Below are 19,858 nucleotides of genomic sequence, written 5' to 3'. Positions count from 1 at the left end.
TTAAAAAATAATTTTAGATGCCCTTATTTAATAAATAATAAATAAAGACACATAACAATTTTAAATTAAATTTGTAAAATTGAAAAAATTCTATAACTTGTATATCAATCAAATGATAAAATGATAGGAAAACTGTAAAATCAAAATTTACTAAATTTAAATGGAAAAAGAATGTTGTTAAAGGGCAATGTTTATGATTTTGAAAGTTGAACAACATATACTACCGGGTAGGTAAAATAGGGGAAATAAATTTTCTCATTAAAAAGCAGAAATGATTTATATTTTAAAGAAAAATGAAATAACCCATTTTTATAATTTAATTTTAAAATTAGAATTAACATAAATTTAAAAAAAAAAGTGTTAACAAACATGAATGAAAATAAAGAAGAACCATAAAAAAAATAAATCCAAAATTCCATTGAAGCTCAGGTGACAGCATCTTCTTCACATCGTCCTCTTCTTCTTCTTCTTCTTCATCGAGTTCATACAAAACAGATCCAACCCTTTTCTCTCTGAACCTTGAAAATCTCCAAAAATGTCATCAACCCAACAGCCATCATCAAAAAAGCAAACCCTTTTCATAGCTTCACTCATAATCCTATGGTACTCCTCAAACATTGGAGTTCTTCTCTTAAACAAATACTTGCTCTCAAACTATGGTTTCAAATTCCCAATCTTTCTAACAATGTGTCACATGTCAGCTTGTGCTTTCTTCAGCTACATCTCCATTGTTTTCATCAAGCTTGTCCCTCTCCAACCAATCAAATCCAGGCCTCAGTTCCTAAAGATTGCTACTTTAAGTGTTGTCTTTTGTTGTTCAGTTGTTGGGGGTAATATCTCTTTGAGGTACCTCCCTGTTTCCTTTAACCAGGCTGTTGGTGCCACTACACCATTTTTCACTGCCTTGTTTGCTTACTTGATGACTTTCAAGAGAGAAGCTTGGGTTACTTATGCTGCTTTAGTCCCTGTTGTTACTGGGGTTGTCATTGCCAGTGGGGTATGTTCCTTTCATTCAATTTTCCAGCTCTTTTGGATCTTATGATGATGCTTGGTTTGAAATTCATTTCACAAATTTGTTTTTGATGTATATGTGGTGACCGATGATAGATCTGAGATTATATTGATGTTATTTGTGAATGATAATTAGTTGTAAATGTATGCTTTGATCTTTCAATATTGTATAAACAGTGAATCTTTATTTTTCTTAAGTACAGACATCCATTTATGAGGACCTGATCTTTAAGGATTCTCTAAATCTAATCATATTCGTGTCGATATGTATCCATATCCGATAGTCACATCCGACAAGAGTAACATTTCAATTTATTCGAAAAAATGTCTTTCATTTTCACTAATTAGTCTATATTATGCTTAAATAAGTAATTAGTTTCAGTAATTGAAACAACAAAACCAGAAAATATTTGTATCATTTACAGATGTTGTCTTATGGTTATTTTACTTGGACTCGAGTGGGAGTGTCGAGTATGTATTTGACTTGTATGTGTTGATATTTCTATGGATTTTGGGGGTGCCGGACATGGGTACTTAAAGAAAGAAATAGTGTAGAAGAACATAGTTTTTTTATTTAAGAAATATTGCAGGACTGCTCTTTTACTGTAAGTCTTAGTAAAATCTTATATCGTGAAGTTAGATCGGTATCTATACGGTACCAAAGTATATATACAACAGATACTGACTGCATTGTGATTAGCCATATCTCGGAGCATATCCTGAGATGCATAGCTTATATAAGCAAAATTAGCTCGAGAGTCTTAAAATTCTAGAAGAGGAAACAAAACAAACTGGCTCAAGATCTTCGATCTGTTCATTGGTAATGCCTTCTTTGATGTATAAGTTGACCTTTGATCCAGCAGATCCTATTGTTGAAACGTTATTTTTGCCGTGTATATATGAGTGCATTTTTTTTGAGGCATTTATGATTTGTTATTAGCTAGGAAAGAGACAACGAGCTCTAAGTAACATTCTGTAGTTCTAGGCTTTCTTTCATTACAAGCTCATTTGGTTAAATCATTAACGAACTTCTAACCTTTGAATTTGATTATGGGTTGCAGGGCGAACCGGCTTTTCACTGGTTCGGATTCATTATGTGCATAAGTGCAACTGCTGCAAGGGCCTTCAAATCTGTTCTTCAGGGCATTCTGCTTTCTTCAGAAGGGTATAACACTTCTGTTTCTATTTGTTTATCATCTGCAATTTGCACATTTCTTTACGTGTTCGGTCTATAGATTAGTCGCTGCTATAGAAGTTAGTGCTTTTAGTTTTGTTTTTCCTTTTTATTCCCTGATCATGGCGAGTTTCCAGAGTCATATGAGAGGAAGCTATCACTCTCCTGTTAGTGCTCGGCCTTGTAGTTTAATTTACCATCATTGTCTACTGTTGCCGTCTGCTAAAGAGAATCAATTTTCATGTTATGTCTTTCATGAATTCCTCTCTCGCCCGGCTGCCGGGTCTTTTTTTTTTTTTCCCTATAAGCATTTCCTTTTGTCTTTCCCTTGTAACGTAATTGCTTGTGCTGTTGTTTTGTTCTTGCAGGGAAATGTTGAACTCGATGAATTTGCTACTATACATGTCCCCAATTGCAGTTCTAGTTTTAGTGCCTACTGCACTTATAATGGAGCCAAACGTGTTAGAAGTCATCATATCACTTGGAAGACAACATAGATACATGTGGCTGCTTCTTTTCATTAATTCCACACTCGCATATTCAGCTAACTTATCGAACTTCTTGGTGACTAAACATACAAGTGCATTGACACTCCAGGTTCAATCTCTTCTTCCTTCATCTAGTTTTTTTTGGATATATATATTTCTATGGATTACAGTAGGACATATTGACCTTAAGCACTAAAGAGTGTCTTGAGTCAATTCATCAAGGTATTCTCATTGATGGCATGAGCCGCTTCCTATTGACTGTTTGAATTGCACGAAGTAGAAGCACTAGTATAGCTATAATCTGTGAAACTTGTATGCAATAAACTCATCCCGGATGTTTGGGTTAGGTCACTTTTCAAAAAAAGAAAAAAGAAAAATAAGAAGACTGTTTTGCAATCATTCGATATGTTGTCCAACTCTTCATTTGGATATATATGGCAACAAGGACATAGCTCTTCAAGGACTCTTCAAAAACGTGGAAAAACCTAGAAATTTTGAACATTCCCTTGTTGAACATATACCCATATCTAACACTTACACTCTAGCCGAGCCCATATATTTTAGGTTAAATAAGAGCTTGATGATATGTAACCCGGGCTAGTCTGGATTACAAAAACCTGGCCAGATTCAAGCTTGGCCTAATCTACCATGTTCTTAAGTGGCGGGAAGGAATCCTGAGTTGGAAATGGACACTTGAAAGTCGAAACCGCACATTCTATATCCTTTAGCACTCTCTTGTATAATACCTATATAGCCGAAAGCTGAACTAACACTTGTCATGGATACGGCATTTTCTTTTACGTACTTTGTCCATCGTTAGTGTTTTCCGACCGGTTCTTGCATTTCCTTACGGATGATGATATTGTGATTCAGGTATTAGGCAATGCAAAAGGTGCAGTGGCTGTTGTTATCTCAATACTTTTGTTTAGAAATCCCGTCACAGCTGTTGGCATTGGCGGATATACGATGACAATACTTGGCGTCGTGGCTTATGGAGAAGCAAAGCGGAGGTTTAGATAAATGGTTGGATGGTGTTTGGGTAAAGAAGATAGTGAGGTTAATAGGTAGAGTTTAGGTACATTGGTGTATTTGTAGAGATAAGAAGAGTGTGAAGGGGAGAGGTTTTAATTTATACAATTAAATTGCCTACATTACATAGGCAATAAATCTTGCTTCTATTTATTTTTTATTTTTCAGCATTTGCTTCCCTTTTAAAGCATTGGATGATGGAAGACTTGTCACACATTTCCATGATATTTGTTTCTTTTTGCACAAATACCTCAACTATTTCCCACTCCTCAATGCATACAACCTAAGAACCCTATCTTGAGGTAAAGATTTATCTAGAGTAAGGGTTAAAAATCTCGTTAGAGTCTTAAAATTATATGGGCTCAAACTCATTTATGATTATGATTTGATATGTTAGACACAATCTTAAGTTAGGGAGTTGAGGCTTTCTTTTTATTTGTAATTTGTAAAAGAATTGGGACAAATAAAAAAAATTATTTATAAAAGTTGGGTTATAATTTTTGGAAAATCTTTTGATTCTTTTTTCCAATATAGCTTTTATCCAAGTGTCATTTAGATTTTCGAGATTTGATCTTGAAAACAAAATTGAAGAATTTATTACTTGAGAATGTGATATGATATCAATGACTTTGATTCAAATATCATTGAGATATGAGCTTGAAAATTAGTATCGAAGATTTGATCCAAAGGTCGTTTAAACTTAGCCTTGGGTCAATGTGGCTCACTTCAAGTGTGGCTGAGACTTAATCTTGAGTAACGAGTTCTATTTCTTTTTTGTTGATACAATCAAATTAGGGAGAGCTTTGATTCAATGGTTAATTAACCTTAATCTTAGATGGACCATTCCGCTTTAAGAGCTTTCTAGATTTGATCTTAGAAAATGGGTTAATTAAAAACAATTTTTTTATTGATTACTTCTAAAATTGAAAATTAAGAAAAAATTAATTTTCTATAATTTTTAAAATAACTTGCATTTCTTTTTATTTTTTCTATGTAAAATGAAAATAAATTTATTTCATTTCCATTTCCTACGTCCACAATAATTAAATTTAAAATCTAATAGCGAAATTTGAAACGTGAGCTCAAGTATCCAAATTAAAATTTAAAACCCAATTTTAGAACTCCAGTTAGAAAACCTAATTTCAAAATTCAATTTTAAAACCAGGTTATTAACTCTAAATCAGGATTAACAATCCAGAAAAAGAATTAGGCTAATTATTAAATTATTTTAAAAAATTCGAATTAAAATGATAGTGGACAAAATTAGTCTATGATTTCCCATAAAACTTAGGTAAGTAAAGTCCTTCAGAAAACACCTTTGAATTTTTTTTTAAAAAAAGGCAGAATTTCAAAATTCACTCTCAACTTTTTGTATTTTTCACTTTGGCCCTTCACTTGTTTTTTTGTTGCAACCTCACCCACAACGACGTAAAAATTTTCAAATAAAGCCAAAATAGATAGAAACCGTTAGTCCATTGTTAGCAATTTTGTCTGGCATAACATGCCACTTTAATTGATGACATTGCTAAGGTTTCGAGACACGTCATTGATGAAATGGTATTTTGAATTAAATTTTTTAAAAATTAAAAAATATTAAATATTAAAAATATATTAAAATTAAAAAATAATTCTTTTTCTACTTTCTTTCACGTCTTCCTTTTTTTTTTAAATTTGTTTAAGGGTAAAGCACATTTGCAATTACTAGATTTTGAAAAGTTGTAATTCAATCACTAAACTTTAAAAAGAAAAAAATCAGTCACTAATGTTATTGAAAAGTGCCAAATCAATAACCCACTAACATTTTCGGTAACAAGCCTAATAGAATAGGTGATGTGGCCAATTAACTTGCCATGGTGGATATGAGAAGCCGAAAGGTCTTAATTTTCGAGGTTTAGGGAAGGGCTGACAAAAAAAGAAGAAAAGAGACAATTGGAATTAATTGAAATTTTTAGAGAAAATGGTTGGACGATTGAACGATTGAAATTTTAAGGGAAAGGGAATGATTGAAATTTTGGAGAAAAGCGATCGGGAGAAAAAAAAAACAACAAAAGATTCCAAGATTAAAGAGAAAATTGTCATAATGGTTAATAGAAGAGAACCAGCCGATGGTGTTGCATCTGTTGTTACGAGTAAATTTCTTTGTTGGTTTATGATTTTTTAGATTTAAGGGGATTTGGGTTTTTGGTTTTTCGGATTCCTTTGTTGAAATATGTTGCATTTGCATGAGATTTATGCACTGCGTATGTTTAAATTCAATGAGTTTATAATTTTTTGTTGGATTTTGTTTAAGGAATTGCTTAAGGTTTATGTCAAAAATAGATTTATTTGCATTAAAGTGTATGACATGTGGACTTAGATTATGTATGCCAAAGATCCCACTGCCTTTATTGTGGCATAGGTTTATGATTCTTTTTTGTATTAAAGTATATGATAGGTTTAGATTTATTTGTTGAAATATGATTATTATTTGTATCAAAGAGTATGGTAGGTTTGGATTTTTTTGTTATTGTCTATCACGTGCATCACATAAATGGATTTGTTTGTGTTAAAGTGTATGGCAGGTTTGAATTTATTTGTTAAAATATGATTATTATTTGTATCAAAGAGTAAGGCAAGTTTAGATTTCTTTGATTATTGTCTGTCATGTGTATCAAATAAATGGATTTGTTTGTATTAAAGTGTATGGCAGGTTTGAATTTATTTGTTGAAATATGATTTTTTTTTGTATCAAAGAGTATGGCATGTTCGGATTTCTTTGGCTATTGTCTGTCATGTACATCACATAAATGGATTTGTTTGTATTAAAGTGTATGATAGGTTTGAATTTATTTGTTGAAATATGATTATTGTTTGTATCAAAGAGTATGACAAGTTTAGATTTCTTTAGTTATTGTCTGTCATGTGTATCACATAAATAGATTTATTCATATTATAAAGTGTATGGCATGTGCGTAATAGAAATATGTATTATATTGTATGATATCCTTGGTTATAGTTTATTATTACCTTGGTTGTATACGCTAAAAATCTCATTGTCTTTATTGATGTTACATTAATTAATGCGGTTTGGAGTTAATAAAAGTAAGGAAATTGTACACTTAAAATAATACACGTGAATTTGACTCAGATACCAAAAATTGACTTAAAAAGTGACATGATATCCAATCTTAATCTCTTCTTGCGTGGGTGGCCCATACTGAATGGCAACTCAAAGACGCCAATAAATAGGCTTTCGATTTAATACACCATTTCAGGATTGCTACAGTACCATGAACAGTGGTAAATGGCGGTGCATTGGGTGGCGGCTAGGATTTGTTTTTGAGACCCTTTTCAAAATTTATTAATATATTTATAATTAATTTTTTAAAAAATAAACATAAAAATAATATAATTATTATCCAAATACACTGGTCAGATTTTGACTTTTGATAGTCATATTCTCTTATTATTGATAAACACTTAAAAAAAATTTAAAAATCACGAATGTAATGGTTCTCAAATATATTTTTACAACATTAAATTAATTAAAATATTTAAAATACTCAATCAAAGTTTACAAATTTTAATTAAACAAATTCAAACATGAAAATTTTACAGGACGACGAAAGTGGTAAATAATATAGCAAAGGAGTAGGACAAAAGTGAATATTATCAAATTTATCATCACCTCACGGTAAGTATGTTTTACTCCACCACACACTTCACTCTCTTATGGATATATAACTTTGAAAACTATTATTATATCTAACATTTTTAATTTTTTAAGGTTAAGTTACTATTTAAATATAATTCTTTAAAAAAAATTAAAATAAAAATACAATTATTCTATTACACATTAGTATATTTTATTATTGTAATAATTATATATTTAAGAGTAAAATGATAATTTCATATAATAGGTAAAATAGAAGCAAACAATTACCATAATCACTTTATACTTATTTTCTAAAATAAATCCACCAACTAATCCACTCCAACCAAAACAAATCTATTCAAAATCAATCAGTGGTTCTATCCTAAAACAAGGGATACCGACCTTCAACAGACCTTACAATCATTTCAACAGTTGGGGATTTCCCTGCAAGACTTTTTTGCGGTATTTTCAAATATAGTCTTTATTTTGTACGGGTTTAGAGGCCAAATGGTTGTTGAGTTATGGCCCTTTTAAGGGTTAACTAGTGGAATAAATTATAGGTGATAAACATCAATGATACAGCCTCAAAATATTTGCTAAAACTTCAAACATGCATAAAAATTAATCAGTAAATACCATAGACTTCTTTTTCCACATTTCCGCCCTTCCCCCCTTTGTCTCTACTTGCACGGGCGGAGTTATGCAAGAAAAATGAAAAAGGATTAAAAAAAAAAAAGATCATTATCGGAATGTACCGAGAGTTCCACGAGTTCCCGAGAGAGAGAACTCAGCACTTTGAGGGTTTTGTTTGTGGTATCTCCATTATTGTCTGTTCTGTAATTCAAGGACTGCATAGGTTCTTGAGATCTTCTTCCTTGGCATACCAGTTTGGTATTATCTTGGACACATGGGGATAAAGATCCTTGTATGAATTTCGGATTGTCCCTTCTGCAACTCCCGTAGCAACAGAAATATCTGCGCATTCATTTGTTCATTATTCAGAGAAACATAACAGTAGCTCAAAATTTTTTGATGTCACTGTTTTTGTTTTTTAATTTTAATACACAAACACATTGCTTAGACACCACGTTGGGTTATTCGATATAAAACCTCAGCACCTAAAAGTAGTACATGAAACATCTTAGTTTTAGTTAATAAGTACGAAGGAAATAATATCAAACCTTTAAGTGGCTTCTTATCATCCGAAAGCTGTGTTATTATATAAATAACTGCAGCTGCAATTGATATAGGGCTCCGCCTGCGAAAATTATGCAAATTGTTAGCAAGTATATATTAAGTGAATAAAACATTCATCTTATCCAGCTCCAAGAGTTAAAAAGCAGTAAAGATAAACAATGGGAGAAAATAAGATGACATCTGTGAGAAGTCATGGAATAATGTCAAGGAGAATCATTTTATTTTATTTCTTTTCCTTTCAGTGTCTTTAAACTTTCCAAAACATGCAAAAGACAAGTAACCGAATTGAATGAACAATTTGGTTGCAAGGATCAACCTAATCGGCAAGAACATGGAATACCCGAACCATCAATGAAGTTGACTAATGATTTCTAGAAAATAAATACAAAGATACTTACAAGCATCCATATCCCCAAAAGGTGTTGCTTCTCACTACCAGCTTTTCACAAGTCACCATTATAATAATAATCTTTAAAAAGTAAGCAATTATTGCAAAATCTCAACCATATTTGTCAGTTACTGCTCTATCAGCTTCTTTTTCTTTAGTTCACCATTCGAATAATAACTCAAACATTTCTAATTCTTTCCCAATCAAGCAGTTAATCAACTTAAATCCCCATTTCCTAATCAACCATTCTGTTAACTTGATAATCCAGACATGTCACGTATGTTACTCAGATTTGGGCAAATGTTGAATACAGGCACGGATAATTTTTTCCAAGTTGTCCAGATATTTGGAGGGTCATTATATTCACACCTATGTCCAGATATAGGTCAAACATAGGTACTAAAAGAAAATTTAAGAGTCAAGTCACATAGGTCTATACAGAATTAACCAAGCCATATTTAAATTCGTTTGAAAGGAAAAGGCTAAAAGAAATTCTATTTAGGCTCACAGCTTCATGATGAGATTAGAATAATAGCGACCTTATATCAAACTCCTCAGACTTCTGAACTGCTTCTTGGGCAGCTTTAACTGCTTGATTATTCATGCCAAGATTGGAACAAAAACGCCTCTAATAATTAAACAAAATAAAGTCAGCAGCAACCATAAATGGTAAGCAAAAATAAATTATTCAATATTCAACCATGGAAATGCTCCCAAACATATGGCAAAGAGAGGAACTCACCATGAAGTCACCAGCATGTATGGCTCCCATCTCCACAGACTGACCAGTCTCCAATCCCAGTTGTTTCACTATGTATTCTTTTGCTCGGCCAATTTCTTTCTTTGTCGCTCCATTGGCGACAGAGCAAATTTCTATTTGAAATCCACAGGTTCAAGGAAGCTCATAGACATTAGTAAAGATAAATCATGAAGCATCCAGATGTTAAAAGAATCTTAGGCTGTACCCTTGACAGTGCGTGGCTTGTCCTCTTGTCGACAAGCAATGTAAAGGCAAGCAGCCAACAATGCATCCTGATTTCTTCCTCTACTAGACTTCTGGTCTTCCACCTTCTTATATATCTCATTGGCTCGATCCTTCAAAGGCAAAAGCCCCAAAAATCACAGCCATTAATATGAAAACTCTAAATTTAGCTTCTTTTTCTTTTCGTTTCTTTTCCGAAATACAACCATAAAAAGAACTAATTACAGTCATAATCAATCATTACATTCATATATCATTGAAGAGATAAATAACTATGTTAAACTATCAAACCAAAAAACCAGAATACATCTGTACATCTCCACAATACACTAAGCCCACACATGGTGAGACTCAAACTAGGGATCTCAAAGCCCCATAGCCTCCTCCTTGCCATTAAACCAAGACGTCACTGGCAACCCTAAATTAGCTTGAAACAAATACTTCAAATGCAAAATAATTTTCTTTTAGAAACATAAACATGCTCATTATTAGTGGTGATCTGTAGAAATCAGAGTATTTTATACTAAATAGAACATAAATCAGAGTTTTTATATACAACCTATGACACTACTTTAGGAAACTCTAAGTTAGGAAAGATACTAAATAGGAGATATGATCCCTTAAAATAAGGGATTTTAATAAAGAAAATATCTACAAAATATTCCTAAAATATTTACAGAATATTCCTACACTCCCCCTCAAGCTGGAGAATATACATTGTATAATCCCAGCTTGAATAGGAATTTATTGAACACAGGTTTTGGCAAAGCCTTGGTAAGAATGTCTGCAATCTGTCCTTCTGAAGGAATGTAATAAAGAGTGGCTGTCTTTTTGTTGACTTGATCAGCAATAAAATGCCTATCAATTTCAACATGCTTTGTTCGGTCATGTTGAACTGGGTTCTTGGCAATCTGAATGGCAGATTGATTATCACACAAAACTTCAAAGTGATCCTCCTGATTTGTGCCAAGTTCTTTTAGTAATTTAAGTAGCCAAATTCCTTCGCATATCCCCAAAGCTAGTGCTCTAAATTCAGCTTCAGCACTACTTCTTGAAACAACAGATAGTTTCTTACTTCTCCAAGTTGTAAGGTTACCCCAAACAAAAGTGCAGTACCCACTAGTGGATCTTCTTTCAGTGAGATCTCCAGCCCAACTAGAGTCTGTAAAAATCTTAACAGTTCTGTCTTGTGTCTTCTTAAACATTAAGCCGTGTCCTGGAGTTTTCTTCAAGTACTTGAGAATTCTATTTGCTGCTGCCATATGCTCTTCAGTAGGATTAGTCATGTGTTGACTTATCACATTTACGGGAAAAGCTATATCTGGCATTGTCAAGGATAAGTAGATTAGTTTCCCAACTAACCTTTGAAATTTCTCTCTGTCTACTAAGGACTCATCTTCTTTATTGAATCTCAAGTTTGCCTCCATTGGTGTATCAGCCGGCTTACAGCCAAGAAAACCAGTTTCTTTGAGTAAATCAAGTACATACTTTCTCTGGTTGATCACAAGTCCTTCTTTTGATCTTGCCACCTCCATTCCTAAGAAATACCTTAGCTTTCCCAAGTCCTTGGTTTCGAATTCCCTGTTTAACAACTTCTTCAAATTGCTAATCTCTTCCTCATCATCTCCAGTAAGAATGATGTCATCCACATACACAATTAGGATAGCTTTCTTATTTGTAGAAGTTACCTTGATGAAAAGCGTATGATCGGCAAGGGACTGCTTGTAGCCATTTTGAAGAATGACTTTAGTGAACCTCTCGAACCAAGCTCTGGGTGATTGTTTTAACCCGTATAGAGACTTGTTGAGCTTGCAAACCTTGTTGCTACCTTCAATAGACTTTGAGCCAGGTGGCAATTGCATAGACTTCTTCCTCAAGCTTGCCATTAAGAAATGCGTTTTTTACATCAAGTTGGTGTAATTTCCAATCGCAATTTACAGCCAAACTTAGGAGTACTCGAATAGTGTTAAGCTTTGCCACAGGTGCAAAAGTTTCTGTGAAGTCTATCCCATATGTTTGCGTGAAACCTCTGGCCACTAGTCTAGCTTTGTATCGTTGGATACTGCCATTGGAGTTATACTTTACAGCAAAGATCCATTTACAGCCGACAGCCTTTTTTCCTTGAGGAAGGTCTGTAATGGTCCAAGTAGCATTTTTCTCTAGTGCACAAATTTCCTCTTCAACAGCCCTTCTCCATTTTGGATCCTTTAGAGCTTCAGCTATGCTTGTGGGAACCTGTTCTTTATCCAAAGTTGCTGTAAATGCTTGAAAAGACGGCATCAATGAATTATAACCAGTAAATTTTTCAATAGGATGTTTGGTGCACTGTCTAACCCCTTTTCTAATAGCAATAGGAAAGTCATCTAGAGTAGTGGACTTACTGATTTCTTCTTCCATTTCGGCAGCTGGACCCAAATCCAATTCTCGGCAAGAATCAGATTGCAAAACAGTCTCAGGGATATGTCTTCTTTTTCTTGTGTAGACACGAAGCTGTTTGGGTGATGGTGTTTTTTGAAGACTGTCAATTGGAGTAGGTGTATTTTCAGGAAGAGTGTTTAAAGTGGGTGTAGGTGAATTAGTCATAGGTACTACAGGAGAATCAATGGGAGCATTCACAGGTGACAGATCTGCAGGTAATGGCGAACAAGATGGCAATTCTGAAGGTTGAGAATGAAGATTAGAAGGAGATACCTGTTGTGGCTGAAAATCACTCCATGTTTCCCCCTGAATTTCAGCCTGAGTGAAATAGGAATCCTGCTCATAAAATGTTATATCCATAGTGGTGAAAAATCGTTTAGAAGGAGGATGATAGCATTTATAACCCTTCTTAAGTGAAGAATACCCAACCAATACACATTTTAAAGACTTAGGATCTAACTTGGACTTATTAGGAGCAATATTTTGGATAAAAACAGTGCAGCCAAAAATTTTAAGTGGCAGAATGGAGGAGATAGGCTTAAAATGAGGAAAGTGCTGCAAAAATATAGATTGAGGCGTTTGAAATTTTAAAACCTTACTAGGCATCCGGTTGATTAAATATGTGGCAGTTAATAAGGCTTCCCCCCACAAATATTTAGGAACATTAGTGGTAAATAGAAGAGAACGAGTAACTTCAAGAAGGTGCCTATTTTTTCTTTCGGCAACGCCGTTTTGCTGTGGGGTTCCAACACAAGAACTAATCTGAACTATGCCCTTTTCCTTAAAAAAATCACCTAAAGACCTAGCAAAAAATTCACTGCCATTATCAGATTTAAAGAGCTGGATTTTAGACCCAAATTGAGTGAGAACCATGTTATAAAATTGCACAAAAACACTAGCAGTTTCAGATTTATCTTTCAGCAAATAAGTCCAAGTTATCCTACTGTGATCATCAATAAAAGTGATAAACCACTTACAATTATCAGCATTCTTCACCCGAGAAGGGCCCCAAATATCACTATGGATCAAAGCAAAAGGGTAAGAAGGCTTGTATGTAGAAGGAAAATAAGATGATTTAGTATGTTTGGCAAGAGAGCAAACTTTGCAAGAAAAAGAATTAGGCCTTTTATTAATGAATAGAGCAGGAAACAATTTTGCAAGGTATTGGAAACTAGGATGGCCTAAACGAAAGTGCCATAACATAACAGTATCAACTTTTCCTAAAGCGGTAAATGACTTGGAGATCTCGATTTTAGGAGAGGTAGGGAGGATGTAGAGACCATTATACAAGCTAGCCTTACCAATCATCTTCTTCGAGTTCAATGCCTGCAAAGTACAATCACGATCATTAAAAATTACAGAGTAGTGCAAGTCTGTGGACAATTTACTAACAGAGATGAGATTGCACGCCAGATTTGGTACAAAGAGAACATTTTTAAGTGCAATCTGTTCATTGAGAATAACAGTGCCATGTCCCTCTATTTTGCACAAGGTACCATCAGCCGTTTTGACAGCTTTACCAAAGGTATGGAAAAAATTGTGAAACAATGCCTTGTTACCAGTCATATGATCCGTAGCACCAGAATCGAGGATCCAATTAGGAGTTAACTGGGAGGAGAAAAATGCAGTAGAAGAAAGGTTACCTTCTGGATCTTTTATGACCAGATTACCTTCACAAGACCCTTCAAGAAAATTGTTGCCATTCAATCGATGGCAGGTGATAGTCAGACCAGACGAATCTGATGGAGCATCGGAACCAGAAAAATTTTCTGGATTTGAAGTAATCTCCGAAGTAGGAGGAGGAGTTTCGGACATGGTCTAGGTTGAAAAAGAAATCGTAACCTAAGCTGATACCATGTAGAAATCAGAGTATTTTATACTAAATAGAACATAAATCAGAGTTTTTATATACAACCTATGACACTACTTTAGGAAACTCTAAGTTAGGAAAGATACTAAATAGGAGATATGATCCCTTAAAATAGGGGATTTTAATAAAGAAAATATCTACAAAATATTCCTAAAATATTTACAGAATATTCCTACATGATCTTTAGAAGACAATCATTGAGTAGTAGAATACTAGGTGTAGAGATTCCAAGAAAATTTAAGCGGCCAGATGAAAAGAAATTATTTCAAATTATAGAGCATTGCATCCTAGCCTTCTATTCCATAGTAACTTCCTATGGTTACTTAAATCTTTATGTTTTATGGCTTTCTGATACATATCAAGGATAAAGTCTTAGTTCTTATACAACTGAAATAGTGTCCATATATAAAGATAGTCAAATATTAAGTAAAATAATAAATATATCAAACAATAATGTATAATTGTCCAGTAACTTTTCCTATCTATTGATGGTAGAGCTCTAGTTACATCTTCAAGTCTATAAATCACACACCCTTACCAACAATTTTGAGTAATAAACAAGATGATTTCTTTTCCAGCCATCAGCCTTAACTTAATCATCTTTCTTCACTGCAAGGTGACTAAGAGCAGCAGAAGCTTCTGTCTACTAATGCACACATAGGATGGAGGTTTAAATTTATAACTTGCTTTTATTTATGCATAGACTGGGACTCTAAGAGGGACCTGCAAGAGCTATGTATTTCATGCTTTCAACTCATGCACAAAATTGGGGTTTAAATTTGATAACTCCCTACTCATGCAGTGATTGAGAAAGGGAGTGGCAGTGGTTATGATTATATTTGTATGTATTTGAGGCTTTCAAGTCATAAGCAATGATGGAGATTAGGGTTTCATATTGATACCTTATTTCTAGTCGGTTCATTTACCACAAATTTGCCAATATTTACACTACAGGCATCCAATTTCAAACAACTAAATCTTATAGAGTCTGTCATCCTATACATTTGACTTTGTTTCAACTCAGTATTGATTTAGTACATCTTATACCCTTTATATGGTCCATGGCAGCAATGCGAACTTATATCAATAATATACATACACATGAATACCAAAATGGGAGTATATCAATTAATATGTACATGTCATTAGTCCATCGTAATAAGCTCAAACACCATAAATGATTCAAATTATATTTGTATCAGGCAGCATACCTTGATGGTCGCAACAAGACCCAACCTGAAACATAATTTATACCAATAAGTAACATTTCATGGTAAATTACTCTCTCAAGCATAGAAATCCCCTTCATTGAGAAAGGGAAGGGGAAAACAAAGAAATACACAAAACCGTACACCTAAAATAGAATATTAATTGAAAGCTAGTATTTAAAGCTTTTCACAAAGTATTCACATAGATTAGAATTGATTGGAAAGTGCTATGCTTTTCAATTCTATTTTTCTTAAAAGAAAAATATTGTTCCATAATTTTCTTCAGTACAAACAAGTAGACATGTTAAAAGAAACTGCATCATAAATTGTCTTCACCAACAATTGAAGTATCTCTTCTCTCAAATGGCAACGGCAACCAAAACCATGAAATCGATCAGAATTCCTCAAAATCTCTAAGGCCTTCCCATTAATTTTTCCCCAGAAACAATGGACATATCAATCTCAAATCAAGTAAAACTCTAATAATTTCACACAAAATTCATAATATTAATATCCAGTTTTTCAATTACCTAAAATTGTTTACCAAAAAAACGAACTCCTACCAAGCAAAAACCAATTGCAAACAAATCCATGCAAAAACCCCAAAAAAGGAATTTGAATACCTATCAGACATTGTAGCAATAGTCTTAAAAGCGAGAATCAACCCCCGATCCGGATTCGACCCGCGATTCTGCCACCGACCCAACGAGGACGAAAGGAACTCCCCGGAAGCACCGTTAGGCTTAGCGATTACGGTCGATAAACCGCCATCCGCCAAAAGCGGATTGGTGGGACCGCCGACACGGACGGGATCATTATCGCCGGACTCGTTGGCGAAGGTTCTCCACTCCGATGTCTCATCGATAGAATGTGACTCTAAGACCAAGCCGCACTCCGAACAGACGGTGTCGCCGGCGGAATGGTCGAAAACGACCTCCGTGTTCCGCTTGCAGTCCGAACAAAACGCGTCCGCCATTTCCGGAGCAGCTAACTGTTTCTTTTCCCCTTCTTATTGGGGGATTTTTACCTCAAAAAACTGCTTTCAAAGTGATATGCAAATTGAAACGTTTTGTTAGATTAAAAATCTAGTTTTCAATAATTAATTTATTTGATTTTGTTTTCAGTATGTTTTGCTTGGGAACAAACGTTTGAGGGGATGGATAATTTATTTATAGATAATTTTACATTTTATAAAAATATAAAAAAAATTAATTATTATTACTTATACTGGAATTTACTTGTTTCAATTAATACCAAATCTTCGGTTACTTATTTTTATTAATTAGATTTTGGAAATTAAAATATGCTTCCCATCTATACACTTTTTTTTTAATTTTAGAATTTAAACCTTAAGATCATTTTTATTTTTTGAATTTAAAAATTTAAATCTAATTATTAATATTGTGACATTGTAATAGACATAAATTTAACAGAAAATTTAATGATATTAATAAATTAAAAAAATTCATGTTAGTATTTTAATCAAAATAAAATATTTAAATTGATTAATGACATTGTAAAAAATTAATGTATAAAGAATAAAATTTAAATTAAATATAAGATAAGGACTAAAACTGAATTGTAACGATTGCTTTATAATCTTAAGAAAATGCAAATTTAAAAAATTCATGTTAGCATTTTAATTAAAATAAAATATTTAAATTAATTAATGACATTATAAAAAATTAATGTATAAAAAATAAATTTTAAGTTGAATATAAGATAAGGACTAAAACTAAATTTTAACCATTACTGTATAATCCTAACAAGATAAAAAATGCGTTATATGTAGATAAAATATAGACTACGAGAAACTCAGTGTACAAGTGAAAAATAATATCTAAAACGTATATTTATTAAAAATTTATGTAAAAATTAAATGATGTTTCGGATAAAGTTGGAGGTTCATCTTGAGTTTTTATTAATTTTATATATAAAAAAATAGGATATGATTTATTTTTGTACTTTTTAGTAATTCAACTTAAAACTTTATACTAAAAAAAAAACAAAAATTCGAGAAAATTAAAAACCACGTCAAATCTTTCTTTTCGTTTTGGCTGATTAAATCCACTTATTACTTGGATTGGTTTGATTTTAGGATTACATGTTAAAGAATTGAAATCATCAAAATCGAATTAATTACTTTTATTTTTATTTAGCTCTTTCTAGCGCGTCAGGGTTTTGTTTATTTAAATTAGGATTTAGGGTTAGGGTTAGGATTAGGATTTTTTTTGACATTTTTAATTAATTATTTTGTGATAATTTTTTTGAGATGTTAAATAATAATTTAATTCAAAATTAAAAAACATCGTATTTTTACACCAATCGTATATTCAAATCCTGAAAAATTGAATTGAATTCATAATCAAAACTCTATCTACTCTGCAGGGATGAAATATTTGTTATAACTTTTTTTCGCCTTCTTAATATTAGAGTGGTGGCCAATTTTTTTAGAAAATTATTTATTGACGAAAATGTAGTTCTTATCATGACAAATCATTGATAATTTAAAAAAAATGAATACTTTGTATTAGAAAAAAATATTTTAGGAAAATATTAAGATAATTTAAATAAATAAATAAATAAAATTGTGAGGAAAAAATAGAGAATTTAATTGGATTTTGAGAGGAATTTGAGAGGGAATTGATAATATGAGAGAGAGTTGAGATTGAATTAGAAAAAAATAAAATGGGGGGGGCTTTATAGGATAATTTTTTTTACCATTGAGGGGGCAACAACTAATTAAGTTGGGGGTGGGGGGCAACAGTTAATTAAATAGCCGTTAAAAGTAGGTGACCGTTGTGGGGAAAAGAGTTTCTTGTTGGAAGTACTTTTGCTAAAAAATGACAGAAAGAGCTTCCGGATGGAAGCACTTTTCTGTGTATCACCTAAAAAAGCTTCCAGTTGGAAGTATTTTTCAAAAATTAGCTCATTCCCGTCATTTTTCAATTAGCCTAGTCTCGTAAATATTTTATTTTTTTGGCATTTATTGGTAAATTAGTCTAATTCATGATTTTTTTTTATTTTTTACAATATAAAAAATAGTATTTTCAAAAACCAAAATATTTAATTGTAATTTTGTCTAAAATTGATCTAAAAAAAATCGTTATCATCCTTAATTAATTTTTTTGAACAATCTCATTATAAGTTTTAATTATATTTACTTTTTTTGATATAATATCCCTCCCCAACTTATAAGTAGAAAGATAATATGTTTCAGCATATTCAAAACCACATCCTCCTGCATTGGAAACAATACCCCATACTAGTCGAGCTAAAACTCAATCGACCATCCTTAATTAAATTTTATCTATATAAAATTAATTATGAAATAAACTCTAACAATTCAAACTATAATTTATCCACAGATTGATATTATATTATTAGAGAATATTATAAAAATATTCTTTAATATATATTTTCCTAATTTTTTATCACTTGCAATGCACGGGTTAATTATATATATTAATTAAATTTTATTAAAATTTTTTGTAAGATTCAACAAATAATATGTTTACTTATATAAACTATGTTTTTATATTGAATAATTTGATATTTATCTATTAATAATCAAAGAAAATTATCATTTAAAAAATTAATTAAAAAATTAGTTGACATAAATTAATATTTCATTTAAGTAAATTAGATGTCTACTAAAGGGAAAAAAAAATTAATTACTATTTTGTTGACATAAATTAAAATTTGTATGTTATAAAATATTGACCGATAAAAAAAAATAAGGTTGGGTTTTTATTTGGTGGAAACATGGAATCATATGGGTCCGTTTTATGCTGTATAAAAACTAGTCCTTTTGAGATTCCTAAATGCTCGTAGAATGATTTTATAATTAGGTCAAGTGACTTTGTCTGATTTATAAGAAACTGGTAAAAATATCAATTAATTGATACAATTTTAATTAAAGTAATGATGTATGTTCATTCTCAATTTATTTAAAGTGACAACTCATTTTTAAATAGTACAGACAAATTCTTCCCCATTGTTTTATTAAATTTCTGTAGAAAGAAAAAAATAATTAAAATATATAATTTCTGTTTTATTTTTATATTCGGCTTCGTTGGAGATTTAAATATTTAATCCTAAAATTTGAATTATCGCATATTATATTTGAATAAATTTGTTAAATTATATAAAATATAAGTTAGATTAAAATACAATGCAATGAAGAAATCAAAGGCAACAAATCATTACCATAAGCTTGAAACACACCAACATTAAAAATACCATAGCTTCTAATAGTATATGATATTTACTTCTTCTTTTCTTCATCTATTAATAATATTATATATGATATATAATTTTCTAACATCTATAAAACATATACGTGGAAAGAATAAATATGGTAAAATAACAAAAAAATCGTGTAGGGTTTGAAAATAATTTAATGGTCATAATCTTGGGATATTAATTACATTAATTAAACACTAAAGATTGTTGCATA

General features: G+C 31.9%; 2 protein-coding genes across 2 annotated transcripts; one reads left to right on the top strand and one right to left on the bottom strand.

Moving 5' to 3' along the window:
- Positions 1-359: 359 nt before the first annotated feature.
- LOC107916722 (UDP-URONIC ACID TRANSPORTER 1) lies at positions 360-3,949 on the top strand. The gene is made up of 4 exons (XM_016846077.2): positions 360-997; positions 2,073-2,176; positions 2,554-2,782; positions 3,547-3,949. Exons 1-4 carry the CDS (start codon positions 536-538, stop codon positions 3,691-3,693), a joined length of 942 nt encoding a protein of 313 aa, XP_016701566.1. The 5' UTR covers positions 360-535; the 3' UTR covers positions 3,694-3,949.
- Positions 3,950-7,847: 3,898 nt separating this feature from the next.
- On the bottom strand, positions 7,848-16,543 carry LOC107918152 (transcription initiation factor IIB-2). Its single transcript, XM_016847682.2, has 7 exons — positions 16,023-16,543; positions 15,403-15,427; positions 9,887-10,016; positions 9,664-9,794; positions 9,461-9,549; positions 8,518-8,594; positions 7,848-8,311 (listed from the first exon to the last, which is right to left on the bottom strand). The coding sequence occupies exons 1-7, from the start codon at positions 16,373-16,375 to the stop codon at positions 8,178-8,180; spliced, it is 939 nt and encodes a 312-aa protein (XP_016703171.2). The 5' UTR covers positions 16,376-16,543; the 3' UTR covers positions 7,848-8,177.
- Between the last annotated feature and the right edge of the window lie 3,315 nt (positions 16,544-19,858).

The sequence above is a fragment of the Gossypium hirsutum genome, chromosome A01, assembly GCF_007990345.1.
Source record: "Gossypium hirsutum isolate 1008001.06 chromosome A01, Gossypium_hirsutum_v2.1, whole genome shotgun sequence".
Classification (NCBI taxonomy): Eukaryota; Viridiplantae; Streptophyta; class Magnoliopsida; order Malvales; family Malvaceae; genus Gossypium; species Gossypium hirsutum.
This window is presented reverse-complemented; position numbering and strand designations above follow the sequence as displayed.